General features: G+C 42.4%; 1 protein-coding gene across 1 annotated transcript in view; it reads right to left on the bottom strand.

Annotated features, from left to right (window-relative positions):
• Positions 1–4,309: 4,309 nt before the first annotated feature.
• Positions 4,310–19,358, bottom strand: part of LOC126427190 (ankyrin repeat domain-containing protein 65-like) — a 50,235-nt gene continuing 35,186 nt past the window's right edge. Inside the window, exon 3 of the mRNA XM_050089414.1 lies at positions 4,310–4,902. Coding sequence (XP_049945371.1) covers positions 4,410–4,902 — 493 coding nt within the window. The 3' untranslated portion in view covers positions 4,310–4,409. The remainder of the gene's footprint in view (positions 4,903–19,358) is intronic.

Here is a 19,358-nt window from a genome sequence, read left to right as displayed (position 1 = left end):
GAAATTGATTTCCATCAGGGCTACTAAATAATATGTAAGCACTTCTTACCACACACTTACTATCACGTTCTTTCATTCAATGCACCAAAGCTTGTCCTACTTCCGGTATGGAAATTTTAGCTCTTAAATTTATTTCGGAGACATCTGTTGGTCAACTACGTCACTATCGTTGGCCATTTCTTTACGAGAGTAACTGCCTACGATTTCTTCGTGTCAGAGAACCTGCAGTCGGTTTTATCGAGTATTTCAGTACTTACGAACCACATACTGCACTGTTTAAACGTTCATCTGAGAGGTTAAGAACAATTTTGTTCTTCAGTCCTTACTGGTGTTTGCCTTTGATGCGTGTTTAATTTTGATGTATCAGTTCGCATCTATCCTAAATCTCCATAGCAAGCCCCGAACATTCACAGTGCTATCCATGACTTGTGTGGCGAGATTGAATGCAAAGAATTTTTCGGACAGGAATTACGCTCATCAGATGATGGTACAGATTTATTCCAAACTGGGATTGTGTAGCTGTGGCTAGGGATAAATAACGAAACGTGTAAGCAGTGAGTGTGCCGTGAATTACGTAGGACATGAGATCTACTTAATGGCACTACTTTCAGTTCCTAGTATCCGTTGGTTTTCTCCTACCGCACGTAATATTCTGGAGAACACAATTTGTTTTCCCATAACCTCTCACACCTTGCAACACCCAGTATCAAGGCGATGGTCTGGAAGATTGCGTGTGACATGATACGAAATGTTTACTGGAGTTCCTATTGGGACATTGGGAATGAATAGCAGAGGACGCGAAAAAACTAAACTACAGCCAAGAAGTGCTCCCCATCCAGAGTAGCTTAACTTGGGAAGGTGTACGAGAATCAGTGCATTCAAAGATGTACGGTTGTATGGGTGTCCCTCCAGAGACACAGAATTCACAATTGTCGGCCGAAACCGGACAATATTTCATGCAAGGATGGCCTTCCTGCACTGTGTACAATGCGGCAATGAAATTACGTGTGTAAGTGGTGGTGGAATGTTGGTCTGTTTCTACTGTAGACTGTCCGTTCCACCCTCCACTGGATTCAGCAGTTGATATTCCCGCTAAACTGGAGCCACACGCTTTTTGGAAAATGCCCATAATGCAGAAATAACTCGTGTCGGCATTTTAGTGAGAAATTGAAATGGGCTGTCCTATTTGCTATGTCAATTTTCAAGTTCTTTGGACCATGAATGTGAGTGCAGTTGTGAATGTGACAAATGCACTCAACTCTTGTAGCATCGGCATAACCATATTTGTTGTAGGTCTGTTCCCGAGATCACAGGTGTCACTTATTTTCCAGTCAGTAGCAGGCAGTGTGTGTAGGGCAGTCTGGCTGTGTACTCAGCTGGAAACTGGACTGCCGTGTGTTGGAGACAGCATTAGCTAAGAAGGACATTGTGCTAACATATTTCGAGTAATGATAACAAGTTCCTATTTCATATATTTGTAACTGTGTAGTTTGTTATTGTTATGACACTGCGTGTGGCTGCAGGTTATAGGGGAAATTTCATAATGCAACATAAGGTTTTGTCCTATAATTGAAACACATGATAAGGAAAGTAACAGTACATGGGAAATTTATCAAGAAATATTTTGCTAACCTGTGTAGTTGTGAGAATTTTATGGAAGAATGTATTGCTATTGTGGCTTAATAAAGCACACTTATACTTGGAATCTTTGTTCTCATTTATCAGTGGTGGACTTTAGTTCATCATTTTTCATTCTTTACCTCTATGAATGTGTCTGCATACTGGAACTACACATCGCGAGTTGCGTACTGGAGAAACATTTTTATGGAAACTGATAAGATACCGCTTGCACTGAATATCTTTATCAAGTGCGGTAGATGAAATTTGGTTTTTGACAGTTCCATCATTATCATAATAGTAACAGGTTGCAGAACAGATGAGCCTTCTGTTTGCACAGATAGGCCAACAAGTGTAATTACCAGCAAAGTTAATGCCCTCTGTAAGGTACAGTGACTGTCAGAATGTATCCGTTAAAATCCGTTTCAAATCGCTGAAAGATTTCAGAAAGTTGATATTTTGTCAATTTTCAAGCACTTTTAACACAAGGTCAGATGTGTAAAACTTTATGTTCTCTTGCTCTATGATTACAATAACAGTTCTGATAGAGTGATTCTTTGCAACTCTAAAGATAAAAATTAACAATATTCAGGGCCAACATTTTAATGTGAGTCGTTTTGCAGTCAAACAGCATTTGTAAAAACGGACTGCTCTCTCGCAGGCGAATTGACTTACTGGCTAGCGTGGATTCTGCTTCGTGTAGCGTGTGCTTCACGTACTTCCGCTCAAAATGTAATCTTAACGCATTTCTGTTGCCCTGCACGTAGATTTACGTATCTCTATAGCAAAATAAATTTTAATAATTTCTCAGATACCAACCATACATTCACAAACATGAGTTTAAATAAATAGGATCACATTTCAGAATATAGGATATCCCGTTATTGAGCAGTTACCAGTAGTGAATACTGGCGTTTTTGACGATTCGAGGAAAGGAGGTGGAGTTATGGGCTCTTTCCACTCTGCTGAAGCGTGCTGTACCGTTCCAATGTGAGGAAATAGCAGACAACACCAGATAAAGGGCGTCAGGTGCATCCCGTATTTTCGGCGAGGGGCATAAGATTGCGCTGTTTTAGTTCCATAAAGAGCGTTTAATATCATGGCGGAGGTGTGTGAGATTGTGTCTGAGATGGAAGTCATAGTTGCACACGTAGAAATCAGACGTCAGTTTATATCTGCCACATATGGGGAACATCTGGGAAAAAGAAGCACTCAAGATAACTGCGATACTTCCCGAAGACGTTTCTCCTCTGTTTTCAGGACAGCTGCTGTTTGTAAGAAACTCATTTAAAACGGATGTGGCAGCTATGGAAAGTTTTAAAAGAAAATATCGGCAACGAGATGGTCTATGCGGGTTGGCACCATGCATCCATTAGATGAGAATTTACCAGGATTACAAAGGCTAGTTGAACTTGCTAATAACTTGGACTGCGGGAGCAACATATTGAACTAAGGAGCATTCAGAAGTATTTGAAATTATTATCTGGAATAAACATACGTATAGTTGTACTTCAAACCAGAGAAACTACAACACATGTAAATAGTATTAATACGTGTCTCGGAGAAGAATTAAATCAACTGAGAAATGTTGGGATACTATCTACGCAGGAAGTTGTGAAGTAGCAGAAAATATTGGAATATCATCTGAACTGAATGTAATGATTGATGACGGAGACAAACGGCAAGGCAGAAGAAAACGATTTGTTGATGAAGCACCAGATGACGACTTAAACTAGAACTGGAAGAACAGTTTTAACTAAATGTTTCCCATTTTAATACACAGCTGTATGAATGTATAGTGTAGTGTGAGCAGGCACACACACAGCACAAACATGTTGTTTCCTGTGCAACTACGTAAGGAAAACGACGAATCTTCCTAGAGTGTAGAAGTTAGTAGGGAGGGTCTCAGATAAGAAATTTTGCTGTTGAAAAGATTCATGAAGGCAATGTTGGGTCTGAGCGACTTCTTCTGCGTCTTTTAAATGCTCTTCGTAAGTGCAATTTTAACGATCTACTGCAAAACACGATGACGGCCTTACGGACTGTTCTGCAACAGGGTCACAGTTTGTCTGGTGGTTGCATTATATTAGGATTATAAAAGAGGTGACTCCTAAACAAACTAGAGAGAAAGTACAGTTTGGTGAAGTATCGAATTTATACAAACAGCTGTGGGGTACTGTGAGGGGTGAGGTTGTGCTCTAATTGTGTTTAGTTACATGTGGACCGACTGTATATTTCCTGATGACAGGCGCGTTATGTGGGATGAATGTTGCTACTAATATCTCATTGTAATTAGACACTGGGAGAATGGTTGTACACAATGTATGCTGAATGTGCTGAAGTAAAGTAAGTGTGATATCAGAAGGGAATATTCGGTTGATACAACTCATATAACAGTGCATGTTGCAAAATAAAGTAGTCTCATACAGCACCTTATAGACTGCTGTGAAATACTTTTCAGCAATCAGATATCATAGAACAGTTGTGTTTGTTCACAATGACCTGTTGACTTTTGCCAAGTTTAATCTGGAAGAGTACTCACGACATTTTTCTTGAGAGATAGATTGTCTGTTGTTATCTGAATTATTTTGCTGTTATCTGGCGTTGTCTCAGTTTTGCTACAGCGTTGCTTAGAGTATTTTTGTGCTGTATGCTACTTGAGGAGGGCTGAAATTAGTGAGTCACAATAGGATTGAGTTATTTCCTTCTTTATTTAAAAAATTGTGAATACTGCTCTTCTACAAATTGTTTCAGTTCTCTTTTCTCGCACAGAGTTCGTTGTATTGGCTGCCTCATGACAGCATCTCCACCACCCGCCTGTAGCCCGACTCCCTGGCGATCTCCAGTGCTGTCTCCCCATCATCACCAGTTGTGGCCCCCCTGTCGGCCCCCGCGTCGAGCAACGCAGCCGCCACTTCTGCCTTGCCATAGGCTGCTGCAAGATGCAGAGGCCTCCACCCTCTGCAATCTCTGGCGTTGGGGTCGGCGGTCGCCCGCAGCAGCAGCCGCGCGACAGCGGCGCCTCCCTGCTCTGCAGCCAGGTGCAGAGGCGTCCTCTGCTTGCCCTTGATCTCCCTGGCGTCCACCGCCGCCCCTGCCTCCAGCAGCAGCCTCGCCGCCTCGACGTCTCCCCTGCGCGCTGCCCAGTGCAGGGCGGTCCGCCCCTCCAGCCCGGCCCTCGCCCCCACGTCTGCCCCAGCGGCGAGCAGCGCCCTCAGCTGCCCCACTGCCCTCTTCCCAGCCGCATGGACCAGCCTCATGTTTCTCGTCTTTGCAGAGAGCCTCCTGCACAAAACACACAAACTGCCACTTTCTGTTACAAACACACAACACACCCACATAACGAGGAAAACTGCCGCACGAGGAAAAAAAATGGTTCAAATGGCTCTGAGCACTATGGGACTTAACATCTATGGTCATCAGTCCCCTAGAACTTAGAACTACTTAAACCTAACTAACCTAAGGACATCACACAACACCCAGTCATCACGAGGCAGAGAAAATCCCTGACCCCGCCGGGAATCGAACCGCACGAGGAAACAACTGTTGTGAATACAAAAGTGTCATGAAACAAGCCTACAATATAAGCAACAGCTTATCTGTTCTATCCGCCCTCATAAAAAATTCTTCACTCATCGTCCATTACAAATAGCATTACACAACCTCTGAAAGAATTACGTTGTCACATTTTGTCACACTCATCCCTCGAATTCAGCTCCATTTCTATCATGACGCTACAGCTAACCAGTCGCTAACCTCCAATACAGATCAGGCTTGTTGCAGCTAATACTACTACTCTGTCTGCAGCTTCACTGCCAGAGGTCACACACAAGAAGAATCCCATACCTTGGTTTTCAAAGGCACACTTTCCTGATATGCGGCCACAAAATTTTCACTGCAGTTACCGGCAGTTTTCTTGACACAGCCTCACCAAATACTGAAACTTTCTGACAGACAACCATGCCTTCGAAACATTTCAGACGTAACATACAGCACAGTGGCACTCCACCCCCATAAAAAAAACTGTGTGCGAGTGTGTGTGCGCACATCACATTTTGTGTGGCTGATAGCATGTGCACATGTATTTAACGTGTACTACCATGCACAAAAGCATCTGTACAATCTGATTTGTTGTCCATCTTCGCGTTTTCGCGGTGTAAAGACTGTGCCATGAAGTTTCTGGCATCCAGCAGCATAAATTCAGCGTCTTCTCCTAATATTTCGGCTGTGGCTGGACGGTATTCAGCCGAAATATTAGAAGAGGCTGAATTTATGTGGTTTCATACCCTAAACTTTGTGGAACGATCTGAATTGTGATTCGCCTGATTTGTGATCAGTCCACATGACATTGTTCATCTGCTCTGTTTTCGGTACAGTCTTTGCCTATACAGAATGTTCACTGCATGGGGCCACGAGAGACAACTGCTCTGTGCGATGCAAATTAATACTTCGATAATGCAATTACCAGAAACATGTTATTGGGGATTACACAGCCATTACGCTTGCAAATTGAAATTTATTGCAAAAATGAACCTTCAAAGCAACTTCCACCTTCAAATTACACGACGATTTTTATTTTACTGCGCTACTGTCTGGGAATTCAATCGAGCAATTAAGGACGACATATTTTTAAGTATGGTTTCAGTCAGAAGTAAGAAGGAGTGTGCACGTTCAAACTTGAAATGACCTGACGCAGATTTGTGTTTACCGGATATTCCAACACTTAATCGTATGGTTAACTAAGCACAGTCAAACGTCAGAAATCATTTTTCAGCAGCAGTGAGATGACAAACTGAAATGAGGAGACTAAAGTCTTGTCTTTTGGGGATTCCAACCCAGCACCTACCGACGTTGACATCTATAACCCGTTCATTATAAGAATAAACCTGGTGTAAACAAATGCAAACGCGATGACTGGTCAGAAGCCGTAGCACACGTACACTGGTGTTGTTGACACTTTTGGAAGTAGGACCTACTTATGTATCAGGTATCTTATTACTAACTTACGTTAAATGAAACTTTAAGATATTCAAATGCATTAAGAGCCATCAAAGTTTTTGTTAGTCACGCTTTAGCCACATAGTTGTTACTTCAAAAATCGTGTACAGTCACAGCCTCTGCAGCGTTGTGCTCTGATTGTCGTGCTGTTAATGCGCAGTATGAAACTGGCTGAGGCTGCTCTGTTCCGTGGTGAAAAATGCGCATGAATCACGGTTAAAAAGTGCCGAGAAATAGGCTGTTCCTAATGTTTTTTCATAAATTTACAGAGATAATGGGCTGTGAGGTTTTTCCAGAGTTGTACATAACGCAGTTGTTTACAAATCCAAATTGATCGTGACAGAATCGCCTGTGCCGCAGCGCCGCTTGTGTCGAAGCCGCTCAGCTCAGTCTTGTTGGTGTATCGGCCGGAGTCACATCGTAGTCGGCGTAGCGGAGTTTGTCGTCGTTTTGCTCTCGGCGGCGGTGTTTTCTGCCCGCGCCATGGTGTCCGTCGAGTCTCCAAAATCTGTTCCTCGTCGAGCCACTGTTCGTTTCAGTTTTGACGCGTCGTGTTCAACCCGGCTCCTTAGAAATTCAGGATTGGTTGGCTGATGTTATCCGTGGTACACCTGATCAGGTAGATACTGCTTACTTCGATTCTGATTTGTATGCATTCTTTGTGAAGTTTTATGATCCCGTTCAAGCAGAAAGACTTCTCTCCCGGGTTGGTTCTAAAGTGTTGTTTACACATCGCGATGGTTCCGTTAGTCAAGTCCTCCTTGAAAATGTGGCACTCGAGTACACTCCGGTTAGAATTTATTTCCTGAAGTGGACGATTCATTTCTTAAAACAGCGTTGCTTCCGTTTGGAGTCATACGGCACGTCCGATGGGAACGCCGGTCAGCACAACGTCGCTTGCAGTGTTATAATGGTATCCGGACTGTCAAAGTGAAGTGAATTCTTTAATTTTAATTGATTGCCTTCAGCAAGTACTTTGGAAAAAAAAGGAGTGACTATTTTCGTTTTTTGAAGGAATACACTGCCATTTGAGTGTATAATTTCGGTGTTTTTCCTGTGTCTGGGAAAAAAAAGAAAAATTAAAATTGGTCGCGGTATTGTACTGTGGGGTGAGCGAGCAATATTAAAAAAAAAAAAAAAAAAAAATGTGTCTGCCATCTAAGTATGACATCCCGCGCCCGGGTTCCCGGGTTCGATTCACGGCGGGGTAAGGGATTTTCTCTGCCTCGTGATGACTGGGTGTTGTGTGATGTCCTTAGGTTAGCTAGGTTTAAGTAGTTCTAAGTTCTAGGGGACTGATGACCATAGATGTTAAGTCCCATAGTGCTCAGAGACATTTTTAGCCAGATGACATCCTGCGTTCGAGCCCCGGTCGGAAAGAAAAAAAGAAACAAAGTGGTAATTGTAAAAAAAAGAGGTAATCGTCATACATTCTAAACTTACAGTCGCGTGTTCGCGTCCGAGTGTATCGACCTTTCTTTTTTTTTTTTAACTACATTTCGGCCCTCGTCTAAAGTTACGAGTCAGATAGAAAATCTGACATAATTCGCTTCACATTCTACCCAACAGTAACACAAAAAAAGTGTCGGTTAGTCGGTAGCGTAACGAAATGCAAACCACACGCGGTTATTCGTGCGTTTGTTTAAATCTCCCCAGTATCATTTTTTTTTCCTCGTTCAATTTGAAATACCTACATCTCGCAATTATAGAACTACTCATTTTTTAAGAATAATGCATGTCTTCTTGTTTCTAATTACATACTGGACGAGAAGTTCCAGTTTCCATTTCAAATACAAATTCTTAATTATCTATGTTTTATGAAATACTGTTCATAAAAGTTGTTTAAATTAAAAAATATAATAGTTTAATTTTTTAATGCAAAAATGAGAAACCAAATCCTCTTTATTTGGACTATGTCCATCGTTTTATGCCACAGAGGTAGACTAGTATCGTACAAACACGTAATATGAACCCAACAGAACTGAGCTGGAGCCAATCAGCGGGATTTGGCCCGAGAAGTAACAAGACTGTTAAGCTGTCAGACGTACCGGAACTAAAGCACTCAGCTTTTTCACGTCACTGTCGTACGCTGGCGCCTTGTAGAAAGGGTTCATCATAAAAGAATAAGAGAAAATGCTCTGCCTGGTTGGCTTCGTGGGTTCTAGCAGCAGGTGAACTGAATGTTTTTCTCGGATTCGGGTAAGGAAGGAGCTAAGAGATTACCAGACGACTGACTATAAGAAATACTTCAGTGGCTTCAATATTTACCTGTACAGTGAAATGCTTCACTCTTCTCTCACGTTACACACAGATTATACAGGAAAAATATACCATGTGGCTCAGCCAGGAATTTTCATCATTCTTGCTGTCCGCCGCTCGTGGTCTTGAGACAGCGTTCTCGCTCCCCGCGCACGGGGTCCCGGGTTCGATTCACGGCCGAGTCAGGGATTTTCTGTGCCTCGAGATAACTGCGTGTTGTGTGTCCATCATCATTGACGAAAGCAAGTCGCCGAAGTGGCGTCAACTAAAAAGAACTTACGGCGGCGGCACTGCCCCGCATGGGGCCTCCCGGCCAACAATGCCATATGATCATTTCATTTTTTGCATCATTCTTGTTTATAATTACTATAAAACATTAGCTAAAAACGATAACGTGTTGCGGTTTGCGTCTAGTCGTCTAAGGAGCGCATTGAGGAAGATTTGCAGTGTATTATTTCATTCTGCTTAAATATTAAATGACATTCGAAGCTGTATTGCTCCTCTGCTCGTCTCTTGTTACGTGTGAACTGCAGCTGGGCACGAAACACCAGGCTAGCTGCACCAGCTGACCGGCCAGTGCTGTCCAAGATAAAGGCACCGGTACAGCTGTTGTCGCGTATTGTCGCACAGTCCATGTGCGCGTAACGCACCACACAGAACATACCCTTATTACCGTACCTGACAGTACTTCAGACAGCTTGGCTGCAGTTCCACGTGGAAAGAAATCCAATGAGGTTCCAGAAAATGCCGAAGAATACATAGTGCAATGTTCACATCAGGTTTATTCTTATGAATAACGGGTTATAGTCACTCGTAGACGTTATATATTGGTTTACTCCATGAGCAGCGAAATGTGCACATGTATGAATTGTAAATATCATGATGAATGTTTTCTGTTGTCTAGGAATCGAACCCTAGACACATAGTTGTTGAGTACATACAAAGACACATTGACTGTACTATTCTCTTTCACCAGTTGCTAGGAGTGGCATGTTTGAAACTGACATAAGAGAACGAAAAGCTGCCTGTCTGACTTGGGAGTCAAAACTAGAACCCACTATTATTGTTGACAAAGCGCAGACAGGCGTTAAAAATCATAATAACTTGTCACATGTAGTTTGGTGTGCGCATGGTACAACTCAAAATGACATACCAGCATTCCAACCCAGACCTGTGTCTTTTGTGAAGGTCTTTATGACTTTTCAGACAAGTGGAAACAATGAGGCGGAGGAAATGTATCATCTGAAAGGCATCGAACGTCGCGAAAAGGGAGAGGTGAGTTCGAATCCCAGTCCAGCGCCAATGTTTTCCACATCTCAGGCTCGAATACAGTAAGCGCCCTGTGGCCTTGCACGGTGATTGGCTCATTGATTTAAAAATATATCGCTTAAGAAAGGTGACTGGTGACAGAGTTTCGACCTGGCATGACTTCCCCCTCTGCCAGGGCCCAGCCTGTACCGACTCTCCTCCAGGCTACAAGAGGTGGGAGAGGTGCTACTTATGCTTGTTAAAAATGATTGCCGGATGTGTGAAACAAAGCCAGACCTTCGGCATTCGTAGCAAGAATCATTTCAACTTTTTTTAACTAACAACTATTATCACGAATTAAAATTCATGCAAGTTGCGGTATTCGAACCCACTACGCCCTTAACCCCTTTTCTTTCATTTAATTTTTTGACGATTCCGAGGTCTGGCCACGCCTCACCCATACCTGTCGCCGAGTCGTTGCGTTATTTTCGCAAAAAAGAAAAAATAGCAAACAGTTGAAAGCCTTTCCAGGTTTCTGTGGATTTTACAAAAAAATTGTTAAGGGACAAGGCTTCAATAACCCATACTTGAACAACCTCTTAAAAAGGAATAGTGCGTTTGTTTGGACAGATGAGTGTCAGCTGGATTTCGAATCTCTGAAGAATGAACTTTTACATAATAAATGTTTTACATCAGCCAATACTGTCAGAGACTTTCCATATGAATACCGACAGTAGCAGCTATGGGATTGGTATTGAAATTTTCCAAGCGGTAAATGGTTCAGAAAATTCAGAACAGAGCTATAGCTTTTGCCAGTGGGATGTTGACGGGATACGAAAGGAACTATACCATACACAGAAGGAGGAGTTGGTCATAGTACGGTGCCTAAAGAAATTCAGAAATTATTTGTGGGGTTATAAGATCATCATGCACACTGACCACAAGAGTCCAACATTTTGAAGAATCTTGCCTTCTAAATGGCATGCTAACTCGATGAGTTTTATACCTGTAAAAATTTAATTGCAAAGTCTGCTATGTAAAGGGAACAGAAACTTATGTGGCAATGCATTGTCCCAATGGTATGTATGAGGTACTCAAGGAATCCAATGAAGATGAATCTTTCCACATTAATCACATGAAGGAAGTTTCAGGCAAAAATAAAATTGAACGATTTACAAAAAAATGATATACCAATAAAATGAGGATCCAAGTTGAAATCTGTGAAAGTAAATTTTGATAATATATAATATCCCCAGATTGAGAAGTTTTTAAAAATATCTTGTGTAGGAGGAAAGACTTCGTTTCTGAAGAATGGAGGGTGTGTTGGCCTATCAAATTTGATACCAATGTCAGATTATTTTCACCTAGCATTGAGACAAAGGGGTGTCCAGATAAACTGGCTAGTGTTACAGTGATTGCCAATAGTGCGCATAGAAAGGTCACTGAACATATTCAGTCTTCTGACATCTGCAAGAGAGCTAAGGTAACCAACAGAATTAACCAAGGCCCAATGCAGAACACGTTACCTGAAGATACCATGGATTTATCATCCGTGGATCTGTATGGCGCCCCTTCCCCAAAACTTCTCGTAATTGCAAATATAATTCAGTGATTTTGGAAGTATTTTCTACATTTTCAAAACTGTAGGTGACAGCAAAGTCAGTGTTCTATAGGATGATTGAGTATTTGGAAAACCCAAAGCAGTACTGTCTGATAATGGCACCCAATTCAATTACAAAATCTTGAAAGATGGCATGGAGCGAAATGGTGCAGAAATTAAATATATACTCCTGGAAATGGAAAAAAGAACACATTGACACCGGTGTGTCAGACCCACCATACTTGCTCCGGACACTGCGAGAGGGCTGTACAAGCAATGATCACACGCACGGCACAGCGGACACACCAGGAACCGCGGTGTTGGCCGTCGAATGGCGCTAGCTGCGCAGCATTTGTGCACCGCCTCCGTCAGTGTCCGCCAGTTTGCCGTGGCATACGGAGCTCCATCGCAGTCTTTAACACTGGTAGCATGCCGTGACAGCGTGGACGTGAACCGTATGTGCAGTTGACGGACTTTGAGCGAGGGCGTATAGTGGGCATGCGGGAGGCCGGGTGGACGTACCGCCAAATTGCTCAACACGTGGGGCGTGAGGTCTCCACAGTACATCGATGTTGTCGCCAGTGGTCGGCGGAAGGTGCACGTGCCTGTCGACCTGGGACCGGACCGCAGCGACGCACGGATGCACGCCAAGACCGTAGGATCCTACGCAGTGCCGTAGGGGACCGCACCGCCACTTCCCAGCAAATTAGGGACACTGTTGCTCCTGGGGTATCGGCGAGGACCATTCGCAACCGTCTCCATGAAGCTGGGCTACGGTCCCGCACACCGTTAGGCCGTCTTCCGCTCACGCCCCAACATCGTGCAGCCCGCCTCCAGTGGTGTCGCGACAGGCGTGAATGGAGGGACGAATGGAGACGTGTCGTCTTCAGCGATGAGAGTCGCTTCTGCCTTGGTGCCAATGATGGTCGTATGCGCGTTTGGTGCCGTGCAGGTGAGCGCCACAATCAGGACTGCATACGACCGAGGCACACAGGGCCAACACCCGGCATCATGGTGTGGGGAGCGATCTCCTACACTGGCCGTACACCACTGGTGATCGTCGAGGGGACACTGAATGGTGCACGGTATATCCAAACCGTCATCGAACCCATCGTTCTACCATTTCTAGACCAGCAAGGGAACTTGCTGTTCCAACAGGACAATACACGTCCGCATGTATCCCGTGCCACCCAACGTGCTCTAGAAGGTGTAAGTCAACTACCCTGGCCAGCAAGATCTCTGGATCTGTCCCCCATTGAGCATGTTTGGGACTGGATGAAGCGTCGTCTCACGCGGTCTGCACGTCCAGCACGAACGCTGGTCCAACTGAGGCGCCAGGTGGAAATGGCATGGCAAGCCGTTCCACAGGACTACATCCAGCATCTCTACGATCGTTTCCATAGGAGAATAGCAGCCTGCATTGCTGCGAAAGGTGGATATACACTGTACTAGTGCCGACATTGTGCATGCTCTGTTGCCTGTGTCTATGTGCCTGTGGTTCTGTCAGTGTGATCATGTGATGTATCTGACCCCAGGAATGTGTCAATAAAGTTTCCCCTTCCTGGGACAATGAATTCACGGTGTTCTTATTTCAATTTCCAGGAGTGTATTTCAGCCTAACATCCAGCAAGCAACACTGTTGAACGGTATGTGAGGTAAATAGGAAGGTTATGTAGGACCTATTCCATCGACAACGGGGCAGATTTGTATCTGAATTTGAGTGTGTAATGAATATCTTGGCTCGTGAATCTACTGCGTTCACACCTGAGGAAATCATGCTCAATAATAAGAACAAATGTTTAATTGAGAAAAAAACTAGTTCCCACCATGTACCCGATTTGACATTAGTGCAGAAGAAATAATTGATAAAAGAAGAAACAAAGCAGAAACGAGATCTAATAGGCACAGTAGGAGCCTGAAGTTTGCCACGTTCATAATTGGAGGCTATGTTCTTCTGAAGACCCATGAAAAATCAAGTGAACGTAAGAATGATATTGTTGTTGTTGTTGTGGTCTTCAGTCCTGAGACTGGTTTGATGCAGCTCTCCATGCTACTCTATCCTGTGCAAGCTTTTTCATCTCCCAGTACCTACTGCAACCTACATCCTTCTGAATCTGCTTAGCGTATTCATCTCTTGGTCTCCCTCTACGATTTTTACCCTCCACGCTGCCTTCCAATACTGAATTGGTGATCCCTTGATGCCTCAGAACATGTCCTACCAACCGATCCCTTCTTCTGGTCAAGTTGTGCCACAAACTTCTCTTCTCCCCAATCCTATTCAATACTTCCTCATTAGTTATGTGATCTACCCATCTAATCTTCAGCATTCTTCTGTAGCACCACATTTCGAAAGCTTCTATTCTCTTCTTGTCCAAACTATTTATCGTCCATGTTTCACTTCCATACATGGCTACACTCCATACGAATACTTTCAGAAATGACTTCCTGACACTTAAATCAATACTGGATGTTAACAAATTTCTCTTCTTCAGAAACGCTTTCCTTGCCATTGCCAGTCTACATTTTATATCCTCTCTACTTCGACCATCATCAGTTATTTTGCTCCCCAAATAGCAAAACTCCTTTACTACTTTAAGTGCCTCATTTCCTAATCTAATTCCCTCAGCATCACCCGACTTAATTAGACTACATTCCATTATCCTTGTTTTACTTTTGTTGATGTTCATCTTATATCCTCCTTTCAAGACACTGTCCATTCAATTCAACTGCTCTTGCAAGTCCTTTGCTGTCTCTGACAGAATTACAATGTCATCGGCGAACCTCAAAGTTTTTATTTCTTCTCCATGAATTTTAATACCTACTCCGAATTTTTCTTTTCTTTCCTTTACTGCTTGCTCAATATACAGATTGAACAACATCGGGGAGAGGCTACAACCCTGTCTTACTCCCTTCCCAACCACTGCTTCCCTTTCATGTCCCTCGACTCTTATAACTGCCATCTGGTTTCTGTACAAATTGTAAATAGCCTTTCGCTCCCTGTAGTTTACCCCTGCCACCTTTAGAATTTGAAAGAGAGTATTCCAGTCAACATTGTCAAAAGCTTTCTCTAAGTCTACAAATGCTAGAAACGTAGGTTTGCCTTTCCTTAATCTTTCTTCTAAGATAAGTCGTAAGGTCAGGATTGCCTTACGTGTTCCAGTGTTTCCACGGAATCCAAACTGATCTTCCCCGAGGTTGGCTTCTACTAGTTTTTCCATTCGTCTGTAAAGAATTCGTGTTAGTATTTTGCAGCTGTGACTTATTAAGCTGATAGTTCGGTAATTTTCACATCTGTCAACACCTGCTTTCTTTGGGATTGGAATTATTATATTCTTCTTGAAGTCTGAGGGTATTTCGCCTGTTTCATACATCTTGCTCACCAGATGGTAGAGTTTAGTCAGGCCTGGCTCTCCCACGGCCGTCAGTAGGTCCAATGGAATATTGTCTACTCCGGGGGCCTTGTTTCGACTCAGGTCTTTCAGTGCTCTGTCAAACTCTTCACGCAGTATCATATCTCCCATTTCATCTTCATCTACATCCTCTTCCATTTCCATAATATTGTCCTCAAGTACATCGCCCTTGTATAGACCCTCTATATACTCCTTCCACCTTTCTGCCTTCCCTTCTTTGCTTAGAACTGGGTTTCCATCTGAGCTCTTGATATTCATACAAGTCGTTCTCTTATCTCCAAAGGTCTCTTTAATTTTCCTGTAGGCGGTATCTATCTTACCCCTAGTGATAGGCCTCTACATCCTTACATTTGTCCTCTAGCCATCCCTGCTTAGCCATTTTGCACTTCCTGTCGATCTCATTTTTGAGACGTTTGTATTCCTTTTTGCCTGTTTCACTTACTGCATTTTTATATTTTCTCCTTTCATCAATTAAATTCAATATTTCTTCTGTTACCCAAGGATTTCTACTAGCCCTCGTCTTTTTACCTACTTGATCCTCTGCTGCCTTCACTACTTCATCCCTCAAAGCTACCCATTCTTCTTCTACTGTATTTATTTCCCCCATTCCTGTCAATTGCTCCCTTATGCTCTCCCTGAATCTCTGTACCACCTCTGGTTCTTTTAGTTTATCCAGGTCCCATCTCCTTAAATTCCCACCTTTTTGCAGTTTCTTCAGTTTTAATCTACAGGTCATAACCAATAGATTGTGGTCAGAGTCCACATCTGCCCCTGGAAATGTCTTACAATTTAAAACCTGGTTCCTAAATCTCTGTCTTACCATTATATAATCTATTTGATACCTTTTAGTATCTCTAGGGTTCTTCCATGTATACAACCTTCTTTCATGATTCTTAAACCAAGTGTTAGTTATGATTATGTTGTGCTCTGTGCAAAATTCGACCAGGCGGCTTCCTCTTTCATTTCTGTCCCCCAATCCATATTCATCTACTATGTTTCCTTCTCTCCCTTTTCCTACACTCGAATTCCAGTCACCCATGACTATTAAATTTTCGTCTCCCTTCACAATCTGAATAATTTCTTTTATTTCATCATACATTTCTTCAATTTCTTCGTCATCTGCAGAGCTAGTTGGCATATAAACTTGTACTACTGTAGTAGGCGTGGGCTTCGTATCTTGATATTAAATGAATGATATTAAAAATATATATAACACGCCATTCATAATACAAGACATACCTTACAACAATGCCTTCTATTTAATCTATCCCAAGTCCAAGAAGCCCCTTGGTGTCCATAATATAGTGGATCTCAAACCGTATGTCCCTAGGAATGAGTAAATGAAGTATATTCAGAAATGATACAGAAATTAAAATGTGTATTATGCTGTAAAGGAAATACGAGGTATGTCCACAAAGTAAGTTCTGTTTGGTTATATAAAACAGATGTGTACAAATACAGAAAAAATATTTATTGTACAAAAGCTACAACTGTTGAACTACTTTCCTACATAGCTTCTGAAATTTTGTAGGCACTTGTCATAGCATGACACAAGTTTTTGTATGCCTTCTTCAAAGAAGGTTGCCGCCTTTGTATTTAACCATATGGTAACATGTTCTTTCAGCTTGTCACCATCGTTGAAGTGTTGACCACCAAGGACAGATTTGAGGTGTCAGAAGAGATGGAAGTCGCCAGGAGCGAGGTCCGCGCTGTACGGAGGATGAGCAAGCGCGTCCCAGTGAAATTCCCGTAAGCGTAGTTTGGTCACATTCGCCGTGTGAGGCGAGGCATTGTCATGGAAAAAAACACCACCTTTTCACAGTAATCCTCGGTGCTTGTTCTGTATTGTGCGGCGCAATTTCTTAATGGTCTCGCAGTAACCATGTGCATTGATTGTTTAGCCTTGTGGTAAGAAATCAATCACAAAAATGGCTTTTCTGTCCCATTAAACTGTGCACACGACTTTTCAAGGTGTCAAGATTTGCTTAGGCTTAACCTTCATTGGGGATGAAGTGTGCCTCCATTCCATTGATTGCCGTTTTATCGTAGGGGCGTCATACGATACCCAAGTTTCATCCCCGGTGACTTTCCGAGAAAGAAAACCATCGCCTTCTTCATTGTAGCGTATCAAAGCCTGAAGTGCACTGCTCATCCATTGTTTTTTTTTGTTTGGTTTTATTCGTCTCACCCATCTAACCACTGAATCACTCCTAGCATTTTGTCCCTAAACCTTGCAGATTTACCGACGAATTTCCTTTGGTTTAACTTCCTTTACATTTAGAAAACGAATCATAGATCTGTTTTCACATACGGCCCCGTTTTCAATTACGGCTGACAATATAAGGAAGCACTACAAAGCACACGTCAGCAGCAGCGATCTGCAAATGGTGTACACTTCTTCTCCTTGAGTCAGAGTAACTGCCGTGCATGCTCGGAACTGCGATCGTAGCGCTGCCGCGGATAGAAATAGAAACGTATCTTACTTTGTGGATGACCCTCGTACATCTGTCTAATGAAGATATTGTACTGTACTTAACTGCAATTTATGTCTTTATATAAATGATGGTACCTATCTAAAATTGCTGATACTTTCTTGTAAGTTACACATTCTTAAAGCTGTTGTAAAATGTGAAACCCTATGTTGAAATGGCTAAAGGCAAATGTTGCCGAATTGAAAAGAAATGTGGATTGCCTAAAATACAGAGTGGGCGGCATAAAACACTTGCCAAAGTGGGGCAAGAAAACGTGTCTGGAAGACTTCCAAAACTAAAAATGGGCAGTCAATCGATTGATGAGATACGTGATGTGTCAAATGTTGTCAGACTGTGAGATGCTATGTCAGGTAGGAAAATTATTCGATTATCACCTCTGTTAGTATTGTATGTGTTTGCTATGGTTTTCAAAGAGGGACTGTGTTTCAGATAAGGGCAGTGAGAAAGAATACTAGGTTCAGTTTAAATATTTTTGTTTGTTTATGTAAATATCAAAGAATGGACTGCTATTATTAGAAGCAGCATTTGTAGATTCCTGTTTCGTAACTTCAAACTTATGCTATAGGATGTGTTGCACGTACAATGTCAAATTGCTTGTGATATTTGTAGGGGTATACTTGTATAAGTGTACCTACATTTTTTGAATGCTTACAACATGCTACTCTCAATAATCTTGGCAATACAGAAAAATTTTACTTACTACTCAATTTAACTGTTTCTCAAAATGAGATCCAGTTATGATAGGTGTACATAACTGAATAATGATGCTTATGTCTTGTTTTGGTAATTATGTGTATCGAGTGTATAGTGTTTTAACATGTTTTTTAACGTATTCTTTTCAAACCCAACTCTGGTAGAATTGGTTATTTCTCTGACTGTTCAACACCATTAAGGTGTTATTGATGTTAACCTAACAGCAAACTTCAGTGAACCATGGGGCATATGTAACATCCATTTTTGACCATTTCTATGTCAATTTGTAATGCTGCTTATGTAGACTGTTGTATCAATCATGGAAAGTCTTTGACTATGTATACATATTTCAGTTATGTGAACCTTCTGAACAATATTGTTTAAACCGCGCTTGTTGATTTAAATAACTACTGGAATGATTGTTATATAATGTACTGTAAATGACTTGGTCCACAGTTAGGGAATGTAGTGTTGAATGTCAGAGATATGGGGGAAGCCCTGCAGCTATGGAAGTAGCCTGGCGGACTGAAAAAGGTGTGGTTGGTACGCAAGTGACGACTCGTCCTTCGTGACGGGTATGGAGTCTGGGCAGAGCAGTACTGAGGTTAACACCTCGCTAGCAGTAGCGGAACATCGTGGCTCGTGTTCTCGGAGTTTTGAAGCAGAGGAGCCTAAGAGCAGTATTTATGGGCCTTGGGTGATGAATTTGGTGACATTGTTATCATGGCATTGTTTTTGGCCCTTTAAAAATATAATTCCGATTCCAATGAGGTCTGCAGTAGGGCGAGGCCAACAGTACAGCCGTGACTGCATCGCCGCCATGTTAACAGCCACTGTAAATCACGCCACCAGTGTCGCCAGCTTCCTTCAATTTTTTTTATATTTGGCACTCTGTAAATGACCCAGGCATTTGTGAACTTTTCTTGATTTTAATAATAATCATGGTGTTGCTTAAAACTGTCTTACACCCGTGATTATCCCAAATCTCAAACCTGCACAGGAACCCCATCCTAATGAATTTACTTCCGAGTAGACTAACGT

Source organism: Schistocerca serialis, chromosome 11 (assembly GCF_023864345.2).
Source record: "Schistocerca serialis cubense isolate TAMUIC-IGC-003099 chromosome 11, iqSchSeri2.2, whole genome shotgun sequence".
NCBI classification, from domain to species: domain Eukaryota; kingdom Metazoa; phylum Arthropoda; class Insecta; order Orthoptera; family Acrididae; genus Schistocerca; species Schistocerca serialis.
Note: the sequence above shows the minus strand (reverse complement) of the source record. Positions and strands in the feature narration are given on the sequence as shown.